The sequence below is a fragment of the Amphiura filiformis genome, chromosome 1 (assembly GCF_039555335.1).
Source record: "Amphiura filiformis chromosome 1, Afil_fr2py, whole genome shotgun sequence".
Taxonomy (NCBI): domain Eukaryota; kingdom Metazoa; phylum Echinodermata; class Ophiuroidea; order Amphilepidida; family Amphiuridae; genus Amphiura; species Amphiura filiformis.
In genome coordinates, this window is record NC_092628.1 from 70,157,270 (window position 1) to 70,180,414 (window position 23,145).

At 36.6% G+C, this 23,145-nt stretch overlaps 1 protein-coding gene across 3 annotated transcripts in view; it reads left to right on the top strand.

The window, feature by feature from the left end:
• The window catches only part of LOC140152242 (carbohydrate sulfotransferase 11-like), a 63,341-nt gene that overhangs the window by 21,055 nt on the left and 19,141 nt on the right, over positions 1 to 23,145 (top strand). For 2 of the 3 annotated variants that reach the window (XM_072174555.1, XM_072174548.1), the window contains exon 2: positions 9,577 to 9,711. In XM_072174555.1, coding sequence (XP_072030656.1) covers positions 9,603 to 9,711 — 109 coding nt within the window. In that variant the 5' untranslated portion in view covers positions 9,577 to 9,602. Of the gene's footprint in view, positions 1 to 6,710; positions 6,773 to 9,576; positions 9,712 to 23,145 lie in introns of those variants that run through there. The other variant, XM_072174559.1, reaches the window with a different exon arrangement.

Here is a 23,145-nt window from a genome sequence, read left to right on the forward strand (position 1 = left end):
GTTTTATCAATACAACACTTAAGCTGAATTTATACTCGATCGCCGAGCGATGCGATTAATCGCTTTTGAAAAAGCGATTTGCAATCGCCGAATTTTGCGATGCATCGCCCGTCGCTTTTGCATTTATACTTATCACGGCGATAGCGATTGCAGACGACAATTAAAATATTCTAAATGCCACAAAATACATTTTAAAACACCAGTTGCTGTCAATAATTATTGCTTTGAATTAATTCATCATCAAAAGTTAAAAATCGAGAAAGGTAAATTAATTAGCAAAATAATAGATCCAGTTGGTTGTATATGATTGGTTGACGCATTCACGTGTCAAGCGATATCGCTGGGAAGTTGAGATTTCTTCAACTTGCAAAAGCGACGTCGTTTTTGCCTCCGCGATTTGAATCGATTGATCGGCTTGACGCTCTAGAAATGTAAGTAAACATTGAGCATGCGTGAAAATCGCTTTTCTGCAAAAGCGATTGAGTATAAATTCAGCTTTACGGCTCTGATAACACCTGGTGTAACAACATAATGGTGTACATGGTGTATGAGACCGATGTGCGGTAACAAACATTTTAAAAGGTTAAATAATTGTTCAACAGCTTTAGTTGTTTAGAATTTTCTTGATGAGTTGTTCAATAATATTTAATTATAAAGCAACTATGCATAACATTAAACCTGTTCCACAGGTTTTGTCAACCCCATTTGTTACTTTGGGTTTGCCATGTGTTAATAGCTTATACTATACAAGTTTAGTCAGAGTTGCATTCATTGACCCAAAATGGTTTGATCGCGAAGTCGTTTCGCCAGGGAAGTGGTTTCACGATCAAATCGTGTGAAAGCCTGATGAAGAACAACAAACAAGTCACCCATCAACTGAGAGAAGAAGCTCTAAAAATGTTTAGGGAAGAAGCCCTAGCAAAGGCGTTTCCAGATTTGAATATCTTTGTGTATTAAATCGTAAAAGATATATATCCACATAATATTCTGCATATGTCACAGGTTCATACTGCAGTTACTGTCCGTTTTCCTATACACAATACACAGTGCTCTCACCATTGACGCGTGACCTCTACAAATGATGTATGTTGAAAGAATGGACACTTGCCTAGTTAACATCACTGTGTGAAAAATAACCAGCCAATATTTAATTTATTCTCCAAACTTCTAGCAAATATGTTTCTCTAACATGACCTAAAATTACAGCTAGGTTAGATGTTCAGAAATGGTCGCACTTTTGTAAAATATGAGTGAGGGCAAAGCATAGCTAGCTCATAGCTAGCCAACTCCCCGTGTTAATTGAATGGAGATTTGACCGAAAATATTGAGCTATATTGGTAACGGACCGCTCCGTTCTGAAGGATGCCACAAAAAACGGTACAAGCTATATACATTTAAACTATTCTAAATAGGTTCTAGAAAATATAGTTTTGTAACATGTCCTAAATTTTTAGCTAATTTAGATGTTTGGAGAGGGTCGCACTTTTGTGTTTTAGGAAGGATATGTAAACGACAGATAACACCAAAAATATGAAGAAATTATTTCCAAACCGTGTTAAGTCAACAATCATTATGTTGCTCATTTTGAAGAATGCTGGTTAACAAAAAGCAGGTCTTTGTCTCATTTCGTGAACAAAGGTACACATACCATTGTTTCCTTTCGTTTCCTTTATAATCGGTTACCCAACTGAAGCTATAATACCAGCTTTATTGCGATGTCGCACATGTAAAACAGACACTTGTGCACAACCAGAGAAGATCTGATTTAATCAGTTGAGCTGCTTCAATGAGTGTTATCTTGGTTTAACAGCTTTTAATGGGGTTTAAGTCCTGCAAAGGTCGAGATGAATTCTACTGTAGACATGACTGCATCATGTATCATCTCTGGGTTATCATGTTGAATCTATGTAGCACATTATCTTGTGAATTCCGTCGAATTCACCCGTTTCTCTAACACCTACTTAGTCCTTGTTTCTGAAAGGCTATATTTAGCCCAGAGTCCTTCCTATCCCAAACATGCAAAAGGCTGGCTCCAAGAAATGATTTCTTTAAAATATGCCAAATAGATAAGGCATCTCTCATTGTTCAGTGGATAGTTCACTATAAACGGCTCTTTCCAGAGCCACCAAACCATAAATACGCCAGCGGTAACCTACTTTGAATATTCCCATAGGAATATGGGCATTTGGACACACAACTTATACTATGAGCAGTGATGATGGTCATATAGCTACGAGAATGTCTAAAATTGCATTTATGTCCTGCAAACACAACCAATTTATCTGATTACTTATGGACGGTATGGACTATATATTTTGGGCATGGTCGACCGTCATTTTTTTTACTCTGATTGTTCTAAAATTAAAATTAAAAATTAAAACTTGTTGTAAAAGTTATGATAGATTGATACCATTTAGAAATCGACTATGGTAGTCTTGACTCAATATTTGTAGCATCCCTTTTAGTTGTAGTGACATTATGTACCAGTTGTACCAAAAATAGTGACTTTTAAATCAACAAAACAACTCATCAACTTCAATACCTGTGTTTAACACACAGAAGCTGACTGTTTTATCAGCACAACACTTCAGGCTCTGATAGCACCTGGTGTCACAGAATGTTTTAGAACAGAGGTTCATCAAACCCCCCAATGCCCGTGTAGTAATAATAACTTTCTCCCCAGGAACTTGCTACTCAACTATAAGACGACAAATATTTACATGTAGAGGCTGAGTAGGGACAGATATTTTGTTTGGTGAAGCATCGGTTGTCTTCTTTAAATGTGTTAACTACCAGCGTAATGGTGTACATAGTGTATGGGACCAATGTACTGTAACAAACATTTTAAAAGGTTATATAATTGTTCATCTATACAGCTTTAGTTGTTTAGAATGTTCTTGGTGAGTTGTTCAAAAATGCTTAATTATTAAAAAACTATGCATACATTAAACCCGTTCCACAGCTTTTGTCAACCCCATATGTTACTTTGGGTTTACCATGCTTCCCATATTGGATTTCCTATCGTTTATACTACCGTAAAAATTCGGTAATAAACATATGTTTTAGTATAGGGTAGTTTGTTATACTTTTTCATTTTGTTTCTTTTATTAATATCTACAATACAGATATTTATAAATTAGAAGAAAAAAAGTTTGACCAACTACCCTAAAAATTCTGTTGTGTCCGAGCAACTCGTTAATAGGCACACATTTTTTATCCAATTTTTACGGTATACAAGTTTAGCCAGAGTTGTATTCATTGATCCAAAATGTTTTGATCGCGAAGTCGTTTCATGATCAAATTGTGTGAAAGAGCTTGAAAGCCTGAATAACAACAAACAAACCTTCACCCATGTAGAATTAAGAACTTGGAGAAGAAGGCATGTAGCCATGTTAAAACAATTGGCGCAAAGTTCAAAAGACTAATAATTCCGCTACTGATTTCACACGCGGAACTTGTGTGCTGTACTCAGAAAATCATCACCCAATTTATTAGATTGACAGTTTATGAAATTGCTGGAAGGAGTTTGGATGAACTTTTTGTTTCATCGCCTCTTGGTGTCCGGGAAGGTTTAGATCCTGAAAGAATCATTACAAATGTGATATATTGTGCAAAACGTTTGGCATGAGCTGGGTTAGGTGTGAAACAGAATTACCATGATTACTGTAATACACAAACGTGCATTGGTGCAAAATAGCAATGCAATGGAAAATGGAAAAAGGTTTGTGAATTTAGATGTGATTTTACGAAACCATACAGATGAAATACAAGTGAAATGATGCTGTAAGTATTTACAAGCAAATGACTTGTCATGTGTCATATCTATCAGTTGTATACCTCTGGTACCTCTGTGTTGATGAATGATTTGCTGATGTGTTCAGTTCATATTAAGATGTGAGATTAATAGATATTAAAATTAATTAATAAGCACACGCGTTCCCAGGATGGGATTATAATTATTTTTAAAAAATCGAATTTAAGCTTACATGTAGCACTGCTATTGTCTCCACAAGGTGCATTCATAACATATAAAGTTGCGTTGTAACTTTATTTTTTAAATGTTTAAAGACACTGTTGATTAAATTGTTGAAATAATTTATTTCTTTGAATATTTAAATATGACTACTATATGTGACCCGGCAGCACAAACGAGCCGTAAATTCCCTAAATTGTATTCTGTGTTACGGTGTAAAATGTGTACGAAGGTCGTATTCATCGATAACTTAAGCTGGCCCGACATCCGTCTTATTTTGATAGTCAAAAACTAATCAATAATCCTATTGTTGAAGTGGATAATAAGCTTCTACCTTAGATGGCCGACTATAGAACTTTTAATAGCTCTGGTCTTTGTTTGCTTTTGCTAAATCTTGTTCAAGTGGTGGGTTACCAGGCATTGTATTTTGTACAGGCATGCATAACCAACAATTAACAATGAGAGAACTTTCTTAAACCTCGTTGACTTGGGGATGATTTGAAATGACCGCCAATTATGACTGTTTGATATATATTGCCAGCAATGTGGAAAAAGAGACACATGTAAAAACGTAAAAAGCTATAATTTTGTTGAAGGAGCAAAGTTTAACAAACCATAACCCCGCTTCTGGATATCGTTTGAAGTCAAATAATATACCATTTTTAAGTTTATGATGTTTATTTTTTAAACACGAAATAAAGCAAAATTGACCGGGGGAGGAATTTACGGCTCATTCGCCGTGGACGGGCACATATGCGCTCGCGTAAATACGTTTGAAGTTATTAAAAAAACGATAAACAGAACTGTTACTTCTACGTTCCAGGATCTGTGGCTCGTTGGATGGAATGACCGAAATATTTAAAATAAGATTATGAAATAATTGAATGTAAGTACCTTGAATCAAGTCAACAAGAAGTAATATATACGCAGATCCCTTGTCAATTTAAGCAGTACATGAATCAATGCATACCCTTAATTAATAAGTAATTAAAATAATTATCACCAAGGGATCCTTTCAATATATGGTTATTAAACTTTCATAATCTGTGGAATCAGTGGCATTATTGGAGTAGTGGCAGGCAAGGGAAGTTAACCGTCTTCACAAGGACTAGTCTCCCTTGCTGCCCTCATGCAGTTTATACCGGTGTCAATTATAATGGAGGTAGAATCCCCAGATTCGCCCTTCGGAAACTGCTCGGAGGACGCTCATTTCCCCCTCCTGCTTCCCTCTAACCCCCTCAGTTACAAAAGTTCACTTTAATCCACCGATTTAACTTTCATAATTCTGCGTTGCTTAAAATAGGATTCCTTAACATATGTTTACTAAAGCTTTAAACTTGGCCGCTGTTTAAAGGATTAAGCGTAAGCGATTAACCTACACATCTGAATATTTTAGATGGGAATTTGACTAGATATAATTTGGAAATAGTTATTTCAATGTTTTGTATTTATGCTTAAAACAAATTTTATTATCGATGAAAGGAAGAAAGCGGGTATCAAACGTTAACACGATATTTTATTACAATGAATAGGGATATATGAAACGCTAACGCAATATTCCATTCAATGAATAAAGGGGATATCAAACGTAACCTGATGGTAGTGTAAGGACTTATTATTTTATTCGGTTGCGTCGTTGAACATTACCACGAAAGGTATAAGAGAGAATATGCATGCTCCCTGTTGAATTCTAAACAAATTTAAGATACCGAATTACAAAACAAACGAAGTACAGGTAAGCCTAAGGCATGACTATTTTAAAACCTTTCAGTGATTCTTCACAAGAAAGAAGCCATTTTAAGACAACTGGCGCAAAGTTCAAAGGACTAATAATGTCGTTATTGATCTCACACGCGGGACTTGTTTACTGTACTCTATAAATTATCAACCATTTTTATTAGATTGTCATATTGACAGTCTATGTCTAGATTGCTGGAAGTAATGAAATGTCTTTAAATTTCTGTTTCATCGCCTCTTGGTTTCCTGGAAGGTTTACAAGTTCCTAAAGGAATCATTACAAATTTGATATGTTGCGCAAAATTTTGGCACGAGCTGGGTCAGGTGTAAAACAGAATTAATGCAACACACAAAAGTGCATGGGTACGAAATATCAATGCAATGGGAAATAAACTACAGATTTTCAATATATCAATTCAAAGAGCCGTGTACAGCAAACAATTTCCACATTGAAATCACAATGTTGTATAAGTTAAAGCTTTCTATACTAATTCCAATTTAAATTAACCAGCAAATGACTGGATTTAAGTGAACATTTGACCACAACGGTCCTTTTCAATAAAAGCAAAATGGAGGACTAGCGATAAACGTTCTTGTATGTACTTTTAACACATTAAAAGGTTTAAATATGTCCAATGCAATTGCGTTGCAGTTGTTAGCTTCTTTGAAGTAACATAAATATTTAAACTGTTTATCTGGAGTTCCTGTTTATGCTGGCTACTATATCACGTCTCATCCAAGACGCATCTTCAGGTCTAATGGGCTGGCGTTTAAATGTTGACCCGTGACCCAGTTGAAGTGACGTCACTGGAGGGTCGTCGAGGAACCTTTTTGATGGCTGCGATGCGTTATAGGCCATTGTAGCCCCCCCCCCCCTCGGTTGACTGAAGCCTCCTCACGTCGGACACACCTTCCTCAAACTTGCCAGCCATCAAAAAAGGTCCTCGACGACTCTTCCGTGACGTCACTCCAACTGGGTCACGGATCAACATTTCAACGCCAACCCATTCTAGCTTGAAGATGAGTCTCGGATGAGACGTGATACTGTAGCCAGCATAAACAGTAAGTCCAGATGACAGTTTAAATATTTATTTTACTTATCTTTCTACCTGATATATATTGTTAATACTGGCTTCTTTTAACACGTGCAGTTTCTTGCTCTCATCGCTCACGGTATAATTCGATATTGCAGTGCGTGAAATAGTTCATTTGGGCATCTGCTCTATTTTTCTTGAATCTTTTTAAATTATTATGACCCATGATGAGGCATTGATGACTGTGAAGATTATTAAGGTTTGTTGTTCCATACATGTTGGATGCGATTTTATGAAACCATGTAGGTAAAATAATGCACTGAGTGTATTACCTCCGTGTTAATGAATGTGTTCCGTATCAATCAAAACATATTAGAAGTGCGTTTAATAAATGTAAATATTAAAATTAATGTTATAAAATAAACAATTATTTGTGAAAAGTGTTAAACAAGCTTTTGTGTGAATATAGCACTGCAGTTATATCCACGAGCACAAGATGCATTAATTTTTTGTTGTAAATTAAATTTCAGAGTCCTTTTTTTAATTGAGTGTAGAAAAAACAGCTGCTCCTTTGAATATTTAAATATGAATACTTTTGAACGTTTGAAGTTAAAGAAGTGTTATGAACAGAATTGTTAATTTAAATCTGAGACGCATTAAGTCTGGTTGTATGGCTGTATGGATGACCGAAATATTAATAAGATTATGAAATAATTAAATGATACCGTATATGGGCGATATGCAAGTACCTTGAAGTCCACGTCTCCCGAGATAACAAGAAATAATCCTAGACCGTTGTTAATCAGAGCAGTGCATGAATCGGAGCATTACAATTAATTAAAAAGTAATTAATACTTATCACCAAGGGATCCCTTCAATAGAATCCCTTGACGAAAGAAGGAGATGGAGAAGTGATGAATCAGAGTTATTCTCTACATACCAAGATTGAAAAGGAATAAAAGCTCAAACTAATACAATATCATGCATTAGCTCAACAAATGGTAACAAATGATAGAAATCGTGATTTCTTATGTCATTTAAATGATGTTGACATTTCAAGATTCCATCTTTTTAAACTAAAACAATGACAAATTGTTGTTGCTTTAAATTAACTTATCGATCACGAGTCAGAGCGATGGAATGGTGGTAAAACGAAAAAAACACATCTAACTGTCATGCCATTTCGTTTTACAATTACTAGTATACGATTTAAACATACTAAGTATAATTATGTAATATACGTGTATATATACCGTATGTATGTATAATACATAATAATAATACATAAACATCTCAAAAAAAGTAACTAACCCCCTTAAATAATGACCGTTATTCAAAAGGGGGCTATTGTATTACAAATCTGTGAAATGCGTTGGAAGTAGAATTTATTTCTGCGCAGTTTGACACCTCATTTGATACGATAGCCCAGAAAACAATAAAACGCCGGTCAATTTAATGTAGTGAGGTCCAGATTTGAAAGTTGCACTTACATACAAATTTTTACAATACAAAAACACTCAGATATAAAACAGATTTTCTTCCATTACACTGAATACAAAATCAATACAATTTACTGCAACTTTCAAATCGTGGGTTACATTGATTTAAATGTACGCTGTGACGTCAATTTTTAGTCAATTGCTACAAATGAAGTGTCAAAATGTGCAGAAATAAATTCTGCTTCCAACGCATTTTACGTCAAAAACTTGATGATGAGTGATTCCTACTGGCAACCGATGCAAGATGTATCTCCAGCATAGGTATCTCAGTTGATTTTCCATCTGGGGATTTCTTGATCCCAGTTCTAGAAACTCATAAAAAATGTGTGAGAGTTGATACTGTCCGTCGTCTCTGTTCATGGTGGTACCCCTCCTCTTTCTAATTTCTGAGATCAAGAAAATCCCCAGATAGAAAATCAACTGGCAAAACCAAGACCTACGCTGGAGATACATCTTGCATCGGTTGCCAGTAGGAATCACTCATCATCAAGTGCTGACAAAGGCAACAGTGTTGCTGAAACGTACACAAAGTAAGTATAATTTCTGGATCAGATATCAAGAACTTTGTTTACTGAGTTTACTCTACCGATCCTGATCAACCATATTGAAAACACCGTTATTATTGCAGTTTCAAATACATGATTTATTGGTTTTATTACCAAAACAAGTCATATTATATTGCATGATATACGACAGATTTGTCTTGCTCACAATAATCTCAAAAATCATACATTGAATGCTACTATGTGTTCGTTCTTGTTTACTAGTCCATTTATTCATAATAGACTAAAGCAAATCCAATTATTATTAAATATTGTTTGGTTCATAATACTAGAACAACCAATAATGTTTTGAGTTGGACTACCTGAAGTGTTTAAGTTTTTTTCAATTATTTCATTCATTATTGATGTGTGGCGTTATTGATATATCTGGCAATAAAAAGGTTCACGTTTCGAGAATAAATGAGACTCTAAAGATAGGCTTTAGTCCAGATTGTGACGACTCTCTTGTTAAAATAACCTGACATCTACATCATGATGAAAATTTACGAAATTTGTAGACCAAACAGATGTACAGAATCATCAATCACGTTCGAATGACATTTAGATGGAGTTGTCATAGCCTTCATTATATTTTTGTCAAATTTCATTTTGACGTCACCATGCGTATGAAACCATATTGTCGTGGCTTAAGTCATATCGCCACAACAATATTGGATGATAGAACGATATAAATGATGATGATAATATTATGTTAAGGATTGTGTTTTTAAAAAGTGTAGAATTACTTGAATTATGATCGTAGTATTCGTGTATCCTATTTTATGTTTCAGACAGATGATAAGCACACGATGTGATAATGAGAATGGCCACATCATCACAACGAACAGGTTTGCTAGTCTTCTTACTTGTCGTTATCTTCATGGCAGGCGTTGGCGTCTACATAATGCCGTATTCAGATACAGCAGGTACGTATAAGACTGTGGAAAAGACTAGAGACTGCGAATCATGAATCACATTTCTATCAGAGAAACAGTCAATATAATTTTAATCCGCGTAAATGATTATTGTTGGTTCTCCTCTTGGATTGAAAAAACCGTTAGAAATTAAACGGGTTCCATTTGAAATTAACCTAACCAGAGAGTTTTTTTCCCACAGTAAATGATAGGGTGCATGTACTGGATACATGTACTTTGTACAGACCTTGGATGAGCTTGCCCAGCCCAACTGACCACATTTAAGAAGACAAGGGGATAATGACATAACCTAGTTACTGACCTAGAAGTGTATTATTATGTAATACTCGTGTTCCATATTAAACAGGAAGCCCCGCTTAGCCAGTTCGCCACAGAAGAACTCACTTACACCTGAATACTTTGATGACAGACAGAACAGAATTTACATGGATAAATTTTTACCTTGACTAATTCCCTAAGGAACTTGAACCAAAAGTGGGACTTCCCAACGTGGTATTAACATTAAGATGATGCAGTTGATGAAATGAAATCAATATATTCCAAAGCAAATGAACGCCACTCCTAAGTATGTCAAGGTCCCCCAACACTTACCCATCGATTTTAGTGGTTGTGTTGTGTAATCTGTTGTTATGGTCACTAAAATGACCCAGGCCAAAATCACCTGCTTCCGAGTTCACGCAACACCAAACACGCAAACACACTATTTAATACAAAGAACAACTTATGATTATTTATTAATTAGTGCAGTATGGCTATCAATCAAATCCTCATGCAATATTACAACAATTACTTAAGATTACGACTAGAATTTCTTTAGGTATATTTACTTAACTATAAGCCTGGAGATCGTGATTGGCTTTGGTTGACTTTCTGATGCGATTCCGTTGATGGCCTCAGTTCTTTGTCCGAGATCCGGCAATGTCCAAGATCCTGTCCAGTCTATCCAAGGTAAACCCCTGGTCTACCACAGTCTCAGTCCAAAGTCCTGATGACTATATTTTCACTATCCTAGCTACTATACTAGTGTTCTCAAATATTCTTCTATGTTGACCATAAGCTCCTCTCGGGAAGATCTCTTGAGCAAGCTTTCTGCTCCACTTGACAATCAGATAACACACTATGTTAGTCCAGCAAAATGTCACAGTTCGTTGATGGAGAAATTATACAGTCTGTCACTTCTTTGAGTTGGCAGAAATCGAGCACTATTGGCTCTGCCTTTGGCGTATTTTATATCAAAACAAGTGAAAATTAATGTTTAATGACAGAATACATAACTTTTAATAAATATTATGGAATATTTTGGGGCACATAACACTGTCTTAAAGTAAAGCAGCATGTTTAAATAACTTAATTGTAGCAAATATTCCCTTTTACACCTTTTGAGTACTGCATTTCAGTCTTGTTCAGGGAAAATCAAAATCAAGTATCAAAATCAAGTATGTAGGGAGAAAAACAAAATAAAATGTCAATAAGATGCAATTTGTTTGCCTCGAGTTTACAGGCTGAGTCAAAAAGAAGTAAACTCATGTTTGAGGGGCTGTAACTCGAGATCTGCAAGGAATCTGCTAAAAATAAAAATACCACTGGAAAGAGCAAATTCTATACATCTAAATAAAAAAAACCAGAATTGTTGAAATTGCTCACAGCAAACTAAAGTTATCATGGTTATACTCATTTGAATACAACCACCCATTTTTGTAGCTGCACACGGCTGATTGATTTCCATCCATTTCAATCTCGACGAATCAGCAAAGTGCTAACAGGATTTATTGTTGAAAAGACAACTTTTGCTTGTAATTAATATTCAACAAAGTCCATGACGGTACTATAGTTTGTAGGGATACCAATTCAAGTCTTTACGAACGATCCGGCAGAAGCTTGATTGGGGAATGTTGGGTAAAGGATTGAGCTGATCTTTGGTCTTGCTGTAACCAAAGATACTCATATTGAGTATCTTTGCTGTAACGCATGTCTAACTCTAGCAATGTTCACTTGTGATCTAGCAGTTCGTGGTCTGCCTGAAGCTTCCGGCTGTCTGTTCCTTAGTGTCCCATGCACATTGAGCTTGTTCATATTCTTATATACTGCTCCCTTACCTGAAACCCGGTTAGCTGTAGGAAATTGGAGACGAAAATGACGCTGAACGTCAGTGGGACTCTTACTTTCATGATGCTTCGTCAACAGAAACGCGCGCTCCCTTGCGGTAAATTGTGGTACCATGTTGTCATTTGGCCCGTTTTATTATAATGTAGTGCAATGAGGTAAAATTCATATTGAAAAGAGCCCTTTAACATGTATGAATTATTGATCGAAACCACACCTGCCACAGAAATTTATTTGCATTTGAATATCGCGCCTTACCAATCAATATAATAGGTATGCCCCTACTTGGGAAGTGAAACCGTGTGCAGCTACAAAAATGGGTTGTTGTATTCAAATGAGTATAACTCGAGTTTGCTGTGTGCAATTGCAACAATTCCTGTTTATATTTAGACGTGTAGAACTTGCTCTTTCCAGTGGTATTTTCATTTTTAGCAGATTCCTTACAGATCTCAAGTTACAGCCCCTCAAACATGAGTTTACTTCTTTTTGACTCAGCCTGTATAACAAAAAAACAACAACCAATAAACACTAACATGACTAAAGGTACTTCAAGCATTAATAGACTTTCAAAAACGATGGAAGATTAACCATATGATTGCGATCAATTTCACATTAGCCTTGTAGAAGACTAACGACGTTACTTCAAGCATGTTATATTATTCCCGTATTATGCTCGATCATATGTTTATAATTGTTATTATTGTTTTACTTTAATGCGTAACTAAGCATTTCCGAAACAACGATACTTTCCAGATGATAATGTATTCCCACATGACCTCTTTTTGTACACGGACTTCATTATCATGAATGAACGCATCCATGCTGATATAAACCATCAGCGCGGTTTGATATCTTGACGATGAATTCCAAACCCGGATTCCAAGCAATCAGTTCCAGGGGTTAACTTTATAGCTTGTCTGGGGTTCTGTGCTTAAACCTTCTCAGCGTCGTGCTACGAGCTGCTATGCATGGTAGGTTCACAACAAATTAAAAATCAGAAAAGAAATCTATACGGATCCCCACTCTTGGCTGAACTACATTGGTTTTGGAAAAACACATTCAATTCAAACGTTTGCTTAAAACGTCTACAAATCATTTAATAAATTATCTTTCTGCCCTCTTCTGACGTCAAACGCTTATCCCAAAAAGTAGAGTGAACTATATAGAAGTTATTTTCAGAAACTTTATCATGTTTATAGATGATTCATATACGCTTAGATAGCGAGAACCAATCGGAGCAAGCGTTAGAAAAATCCAAACCATGCATTGATTGTGTACACACGGGCTCGCACTCCACGTACTACGCGCATTACTTCCGGACGCGTTCATTTTTCTTGCGGATTGATGCATTTATATTGCTTGTATTTTCCAACACGTTTAGTGACAATTTTGTTATAAAAATAGCAAAAATCGTGGATTTTTTTCTCGTGTATGAAATAGGTTAATAAATTTGTTGAAGCTCTATGGATTCGCGTTGTTTCTCTATTATTTTAATACCGTATTTTGATGATGTCGAACGGATGCCATTTTTGACATAATCAAGTTCACCTTTATAGAGAGGCTCGTTCTACAACATGACCACGATGACTATCTTCGTCTGAATGTAACCGTAGTTTCTGATACACCCGTGGCATTTATGCAGGAATCTAAATCGATCACGACTTCAGGACAAGAAACATAAAGCAGGGACTCAGTGCTGAAAGAATGTAACAGAGGGGATGTAGAAGGCGCGGGTATAAGTTTCCTTCACTTATTATTTCAGCATTAAATATTCATTTTCCTGTGTCAAATAACAACAAAATAATGTTGTTATAAACCTAAAATAAGGCAATCTATCTGTCCGATAGTTCATGAGGAACTGAAAACCAGTGTAAGTTGAATTCAATGCACGAGGTACAAGGGATGTTTTTGTGCACCCGAAAGGTCGGTTGTTTCGTCTTTTTAACCTAAAATTTGGATGTTGTATTTATATTAGACAGTGTTTAACATTTATTTTCTGTGGTTGTGTACACCTCTTGAATCTTTTTATTTAGATCCGTTTAAGGGGTGGGGTATGAACGTCTGGACAGTATTTATTGTGGGACATTAGAACACATCAGACATATCGAATTGCATTCTGAATACGAAGAATGTCCTTCTGATATCAAATAATTTTGATTTTTTTGACATTTTATGGCAAATGATTAAAAATTGATATTTTTGATATTTAACAGTATAAATCTGATGATTTATACCTAAAGTGTTTGTAGGTGGGATGAAAAGCCGACGATCAATTGAAAATTTTGAGCTTTCGTATTGAAGATATAGAAATATTAGGTCTTTTGGGGAAAAAAATCCATATCTTCAATATGAAAGGTCAAAATTTTCAATTGATCGTCGGCTTTTCCTCCCAGCTACATACACTTTCAGAATATATCATTAGATTTATAAAATTTACTGCGAGGACTGTTATATATCAAAAATGTGACAAATATCAAATTTGGCATAGATTTTTCAAAAAATGAAAATTATTTGATATCAGAAAGACATTCTTCGTATTCAGAATTCAATTCGATATGTCTGATGTGCTCTCATGTCCCACAAAAAATACTGTCGAAACGCTCAAAATGCTCAACGTCGCTCATTCCAGATCCCTTAAACTTCCACTGCTCATGCTGCTGGTCAGTTAGTACCGTTTTAACTTCTTTTTAGCTGTAGGTCTATAGTTTTGATTTGAATTTTATGAACATGTTCTTCTGTTCGTACCAGGATTATATATAGTACATTCATATCATCTTGTTATACATGAAAGCTGTTTCAAGAACCAAGCAAAACAATTTCATATCATGCTTAATATTGACAAGTGATTGCATGAAACGTGCCAAGAAGTTGACAGATGTTTTGGGTATCAGTAGAGTTCAATGTATTACAAATTCAAGACCTTACTTTTAGATTGATATTAATTGTTACGCTATACATGACGTGTTCCTTGATATCCCCATTTCACATAATGTAATTTGTAATTTGGATCATGGTCAGTCCCCCCCCAGGATGACTCACGATACCCCACTGAATCTACTATTTTACTCACGTTTAGGCAATTTGGTGGAGGGTTTATCAGGTTTTTCATCAAGAGAGCATTCTCAATATCATCATAGCTAATCGTGTGCTTACAGTTCGACATCGGTCATGTCGGTTTCGTGTTAAACATTAATTTTGGATGTTGTTGTGGTTGTACATATTAAACAGTTTTTATCACCTATTTTCCTTTGTTGTGTACACTTCTTGAATCTTTTTTAGATCCACCCAGAGTTCCCCTGCTGCGGGTCAGTTGATACTGTTTTAGATTGTTTGTTAGCTGTAATTTTAATTTTAATTTTAGGAAAATGTTCATCTGTTGGTATGGTGCATATCCTCTTGTTATACATGACAGCTGATTAGAATAGCAAGCGAAACAGTTTGTTATTTAAAAGGTGATTGGAAATATGCCAAGAAGTTGACAGATGTTTTAGGTATCAATAGAGTGCAAGGTATTCCAAATTCAGTGATTTGTTAGCCCTATTGTGGACGTTTGTGGTTCATTCTGCGCTACAAAACCTTACTTCATGTACTTTGAGATACTACGCTATACATGACGCGTTTCTTGATATCCCCATTTCACATAATGTATTTAGCTTTTAATTTGGATCATGGTCAGTCCCCCCTCCCCCCCAGGATGACTCACGATACGCCACTGGATTTACTATTTTACTCACGTTTAGGCAATTTGGTGGAGGCTTTATCAGGCTTTTCATCAAGAGAGCATTCTCAATATCATCATACATGTATAGGCTAATCGTGTGCTTACAGTTCGACATCGGTCGTGTCGGTTTTGTCTTCTTTAACATTAATTTGGTATGTAATGGTGGTTGTACATATTAAACAGTTTTTAACACTTTTTTTCCTTTGTTGTGTACACTTCTTGAATCTTTTTAGATCCACCCAGAGTTCCCCTGCTACGGGTCAGTTGATACTGTTTTATATTGTCTGTTAGCTGTATTTTAATTTTAATTTTAGGAAATGTTCTTCTGTTCGTACGTATACATGGTATAACAGAGTGATATAGTACGTGCATATCCTCTTGTTATACATGACAACTGTTTAGAATAGCAAGCGAAACAGTTTGTTATCTAAAAAGTGATTGTAGGAAATGTGCCAAGAAGTTGACGGATGTTTTAGGTATCAGTAGAGTTCGATGTATTCCCAGTTTAATGATTTGTTAGCCCTATTGTGGACGTTTGTGGTTCATTCCGCGCTACAAGACCTTACTTTGAGATTGACATTTGTCACGCTATTATACATGACGTGTTTCTTGATATCTATGCCAAAGGATGCACAACAACGTCTGGATAAAGTAGCTAATAGAGAGGGAAACACTCCAAGCATATCACCGTCACATTTGCTGTCGCGAGCAAAATAATGTTTATACTGGCATGACTGGGTTCGCTACACATTCAAAACTACCTTATTGGCATCTCTCAATACCTGAATACAGAAATCACAGATCAGGAAATTAAACTTCCTCTTTTTAACATCTTCTATTTAACTTAGCTAGTGATTTGAATTTGTAGTCAGATCTACGATTTTACTGGCGTTTAGCCAATTTGGTGGAGGGTTTATCAGACTTTGCATCAAGAGAGCATTCTAAATACCATCATAGGCTAATCGTGTACCTATAGTTCGACGTGGACTATGAAAACTTCATAATATTACGTACTTTTAATTGCTATAAGTACTGTTGTATACGATTTACCTACAAAATGTCATGAAGTTGGCTTTATACCTACCAAAAGCAGCTATTAACATAGTGTCTTTGGGTCAATATCTACAATCTTGGAAAAAGTACTTAGAACACTTGGCACACTCTGTCGAAATTCCGTGCAGAATTTGTTATTATCAGGGAAATGAGGGTAATGTGTTTGGGAAGAACATGACATCAACAACAATGAATTCCCCTTCCCTCTCCCCATCAATCAATGTTGGAACACATTGGTAAACCGTCAAAGACAATGGCAACATTGCAAGGGGAGAGGGGGTGACAGTTTTCCGTTCTTTACTCTCAAGCGTTCCAAGACTTTTTTCAAGATTGTAGGCACAATATCTCTATTCAGGCAATCGTACGTGTAACTTGTAGGTAAGATCGTTGTTAATTGTAGGAAATTTGCCAAGAAGTTGACAGATGTTTTAGGTATCAGTAGAGTTCAATGTATTCCAAATTCAATGATATGTTAGTCCTATTGTGGACTTTTGTAGTTCATTCCGCGCTATACAAGACCTTACTTTGAGATTGATATTTGTCACGCTATACATGACGTGTTTCTTGATATCTATGCCAAAGGATGCACAACAACGTCTGGATAAAGTAGCTAATAGAGAGGGAAACACTCCAAGCATATCACCGTCACATTTGCTGTCGCGAGCAAAATAATGTTTATACTGGGTTCGCTACACATTCAAAACTAAACTTATTGGCATCTCTCAATACCTGAATACAGAAATCACAGATCAGGAAATTAAACTTCCCCTTTTTAACATCTTGTATGTAATTTAGCTGAATTTGTAGTCAGATCTACGATTTATTCACGTTAAGGCAATTTTGAGGAGGGTTCATCAGATTTTGCATCAAGAGAGCATTCTAAATACCATCATAGGCTAATCGTGTACCTATAGTTCGACGTGGACTATGACAACTTCATAATATTACGTACTTTTAATTGCTATAAGTACGAGTCATGTACTGTTGTATACGATTTACCTACAAAATGTCACGAAGTTGACTTTATACCTACCAAAAGAAGCTATTAACATAGTGTCTTTGGGTCAATATCTACAATCTTGGAAGAAGTACTTAGAACACTTGGCACACTCTGTCGAAATTCCGTGCAGAATTTGTTATGATCAGGGAAATGAGGGCAATGTGTTTGGGAAGAACATGACATCTACAACAATGAATTCCCCTTCCCTCTCCTCATCAATCAATGTTGGAACACATTGGTAAACCGTCAAAGACAATGGCAACATTGCAAGGGGGAGAGGGTGGGGGGTGACAGTTTTCCGTTCTTTACTCGCAAGTGTTCCAAGACTTTTTGTACCGGGGCCAGCAAAGCTGGCCGCGGTACTTATTAGTTGGATATAAAAATTGCTGTTTCTAGGCTATGTATGAAACAGAAATTCATGAAGAAAGCACGTACCTGAATCAAGTTGTTTTTATGATGTTTTATGCTTGTAATGTGTAAACATATAACTTGTGGTTGAACGGATATCAGAAATATTGTGTTGATTTTGCATGGTAAGGTAAAATAGGTATATGTTTTAGGAAAATAATTTTTCTGAATCTAGACTAGGAAGTTTTGCTGGTTCTCTTCACTAGAACACTTATCTTGGCAGGCTATGGGATCATGTGGGCAGACACACCGGGTACCATACATGCTTTGTGTGAGTTCAGTATCTCAGTGTGTTGTATGGTATGTGATCCAATATCTCTGGTGAGAGCTACCTGCTGAGTTATGATGACATATTTAATTTACACATCTTACTCTATTCATGTTCCTAGTGGTCTGTCTGTGGTGGTCTGTTATCTTAATAGGCCTATGTGTTGGATAATTTTCAACTACATGTAACATGTTTGACCATGCAACATGCAGTAAACATGGTAAAAGTTGAATCCCTCACATCGAAGACCTGTAGGCCTATTAATAAATAAGCAAGATCACTGAATATTGGAAATATGTACATTTCCTGGTAACACGATGATGACCAAAAGCTATTGATGCACACATCACCTTCAAATATTTGGGTCTATTTTTATGATGACAAATATGTCACAACTAGAATGAAGCTTAGGGCATAGGTCCTAAGTAATGATTGAATTTTGTTACTTAGAATATTGGCTATCTTTTAGAATACCCTACCACTTTTTACATTCACAGTGTGGCTTTAAAGGTGCTATTTTTGGGTTCAGTTTTCGAAAAATAATATTTCTCGAAATTTTGCTTGTTACTTTGTATGCTTAAATTCTCAAAAACAAAAAGAGCTATGAATGAATTAATCTATAATATAGGCCCTAAGGTGCGAACGTCGGTTGTTTTTTAGGCCACAAGACCATTTAGCAATCCATGTATGTGGGGTATATGTGTAGGGGTGTTTGTACCCTAACAGTATCTGCTTCCTACTCACGCCATCCAAACCTGGTGATAATAATATTTGAGTAGGAGGACATGTGAATTAGCGTCAACTAATCCTTTTCACCAATAGGCCCTACCACCAATCAACCAGTACTTCCCACCATCCAAAATCTCCCTATTTTGCCAGCCAACAATATCACATAATTATCAGAGATTACCCCATATGTTTAATTGCAAGCATCCAACCAAGGCCAATCAATTAGATGTACATCCTTGTAATTCTCTATAATCATATTCATTTTATGTATTTTGCAGGGCCTCGTGTTAGACCAGCTTCGGCTGAATCGGGCTACCCTGGGTAAACATGTTATAAATAAATAAATAAATAAATAAATCACAATTGTCATTTTAAAACCATGTCTCGCCTGTCAAATATTACACATTACAAGCATCTTTCAGAAGGATTATTTAATCATCACATGAAATCATTCCTGTCCCGGTACATCCCTTTTTAAAGGGTTTTTTATTTCAAGATTGTAGGCACAATATCTCTATTCAGGCAATCGTACGTAACTTGTAGGTAAGATCGTATTCGAGGTTCTACTTAGAACTGTTTTTTATGAGTGTACCTATGACCGATTGTCGTCATCTGTATGTCGTTGGTACTGGGCCAAATTGTAATTACCGTTGTGAAATTTGCTTGTCGTAAATAACAACAAAATATGTTGTAATATAAAAACTAAATAAGGCAATATAATTTATCTGTCCATAGTTCATGTAGTTAGAGGAACAGGATACCACTGAAAACTGATTAAATTTGGTGCACGATATAAGGATGTTTTCATGCTCCCCGAAGGTCGGTTGTTTTGTCTTTTTAACCATAATTAATTTTGGATTTTGTTGTGGTTGTACATATTCAACAGTTTTTAACACTTATTTTCATTTGTTGTGTACACTTCTTGAATATTTTTAGATCCACCCAGAGTTTCCTTGCTGCTGGTCAGTTGATACTGTTTTAGATTGTCTGTTAGCTGTAGTTTTAATTTGAATTTTAGGAAAATGTTCATCTGTTCGTACATATAACAGAATGATACCAGGGATATGATGATACAGTACGTGTATACCCTTTTGTTATACATGACAGCTGTTTAGAATAGCAAGCGAAACAGTTTGTTATAAAAAGGTGATTGGAAATATGCCAAGAAGTTGACAGATGTTTTAGGTATCAGTAGAGTTCAATATATTCCAAATTCAATGATATGTTAGTCCTATTGTGGACTTTTGTGGTTCATTCAGCGCTACAAGACCTTACTTTGAGATATTTGCCACGTTATGACGTGTTTCTTGATATCTATGCCAAAGGATGCACAACAACGTCTGGATAAAGTAACTAATAGAGAGGGAAACACTCCAAGCATATCACCGTCACATTTGCTGTCGCGAGCAAAATAATGTTTATACTGGGTTCGCTACACATTCAGAACTAACTTATTGACATCTCTCAATACCTGAATACAGAAATCACAGATCAGGAAATTAAACTTCCTCTTTTTAACATCTTCTATTTAACTTAGCTAGTGATTTGAATTTGTAGTCAGATCTACGATTTATTCCTCACCTCACCTCACCAGGCTGTGTTCGACCATTGTTGGACGTAGCCCTCTTCATGATTCTTCCACTGTTCTCTGTCTCTTGCATTTCTTGTCCATGTAGGTCCCATGTAGGCAGTAATGTCATCACGCCACCTCCTCTTCTGTCTTCCTCTTGATCTTTTCCCTGTTCTTGGTTGCCATTCTGTAAGCCGTTTCCGTTAGGCTTTGGCTTCAAGACGTCATGTTGAGCGTTATGACTAGGCAATTTACAGCTTCTGTATGGTTGATAGCTGTGCCCATTCTGGCCATGGGCTCTACGGCCTCTAGTTTTGCTACTTTCCATAATCATGAAGGTTTTTTGCCATAAATCGACGCGCTGGCAGGGCGTGTTGTCGATTGAGGTTTCTGTCAGGGTTACCTCACCCTTATTCTCCTCCTATCTGTAGACATTCCTGGAGATGTAGGTTCGATGTTCTTGAGATGTCTTACAGCAAGCAACATCTGCAACCATCCAGACTGCTCCAACAGCCTTTCAGGTCACAGAATATTGCCCCCAGAGCCCCCGTCTGTTAACTTTGCCGCAAGGCAGAGCCATAACAGGCGATACGCGATTGACTTGCAATCTTCGAGAACGTGGGGGTTGGTAACTACAGAGAGGCGATTAGGAACAAGAGGACTGATGGAATGCCTCCTGTGCCTACAACCATTTAGTATAGTAAGAATAGCAAAGCAAGCAAAGGGTAAGTAGCATGCAGGAGAAAGGCAAGGGCATGCAGGGAGAAAGAGGGGGTTAGGTAGGGAGAGCAAAGCAAGGTTGGAGTTGCGCATCATGCAGCCATTTTATCACCTAGAGAGGGAAACACTCCAAGCATATCACCGTCACATTTGCTGTCGCGAGCAAAATAATGTTTATACTGGGTTCGCTACACATTCAGAACTAACTTATTGACATCTCTCAATACCTGAATACAGAAATCACAGATCAGGAAATTAAACTTCCTCTTTTTAACATCTTCTATTTAACTTAGCTAGTGATTTGAATTTGTAGTCAGATCTACGATTTATTCACGTTTAGGCAATTTTGAGGAGGGTTTATCAGGCTTTTCATCAAAAGAGGATTCTAAATATCACTATCTAATCGTGTGCCTATAATAGTACGACGTGGACTTTGAAAACTTTATAATATGAAGAAATTTTAATTACCAGTAGTCATGGTAGTATTCGATTTACCTAATTTCTTGCAGTTGGCATTATACCAAGAGAAGATATTATAGAGTATCTCTAGCAAGCAATAGCTGTGTTCAGGCAATTGTAAGTAACTTGCAGGAACGATCTAGTTTATAGTGGTCTTCGTTGTCAGCTTCGTACGAGTTATACATAAATTACGACTTACCTACAACGCTTTAGATTTAGTCAGCGCTCTACCTACGACCGATTGTCATTATCTGTCGTTAGTACTTGGAAGTGTTAAAACATGACCGGTGGTTTAAAAAAATGGATCATATTAAAAGTTAAAATTTCCTTCGCTTGTTCAATATGTCTACAGAGTGTATCAATATGATTGATACCCAACAGTTCCCAAATTAGTACGGACAAGACTACCACAACAAAATGCAACATAGGAGCTACCAACAATAAAGCCTGGGCATTTCCAATTTTTCATAAGAAGCGGGCTTGTCAATTAACACCAAAAGCGATGGAAACCAAACATTTTGATACAGCCTCTATATAATAATGTAAAACGGACGGGCATTTTCTACGTTGCCCACGCGTTCATTTCGTACGTGCAGAATCTTCAATACTGGCTAAAAAATCGATCTCGCTCCGTCACATGAGAGTGATTTTAACTTAGATAAACGGGCGTACGATCACGGCGTATGGAAATCGCAAGCTCTATCATTTATTGTAAATTTATGTACGCCAAGCCCGGACGCCTATGGCAAGCTAAGCGGCTCATTACGTGGAGATGGCTACGCGTAGCTTATTTAAAGCTACGTGCAGCTGTTTGACCAATCAAAATAGTCAATTTAATCACGTGGTTGGGTCGTTAGCTGCGCGTGGTATAGTGCTAGGTATCCTCTTTCACAATTATTATATCGTGTAATTAATTTACGGAATTAGCATAGATAACGAGCGGGTAAGGAGGCCAAATCACAGCACGTGCACATGTTGCTAATGCCTGGCTAAAATGACACAAAGCATATTTATTTAGTGTTTCCAAGTGTATACCGTGTTCTGTATTAGCCGTGCAGGGGATATGAAGGTCAAACAACAACTACTAGGCCTACTGATGTAAAGCGCTGTGTAAAGATATTGCAGGGAAGGCGATATCACATGCCACTGTATAAATATGGAGAGAGTAATGGGTCATCATTTTATTCGGAACGGGGAGGGGGGGGGGGGGGGGTCCTAAATTTACAAAAAGTCGGCGTCAATAAAATTGCGGCCCTCACTATTTCGGCATCAAAAATGCTATGACCCCCGGCTCCCACCACCGATACACCTTACCCCCTAACAGGCTACAATTGTATTGAAATCAGTCTTTTGAATACAATAAACCAGGGATATGAGACAAACACACTATCTGT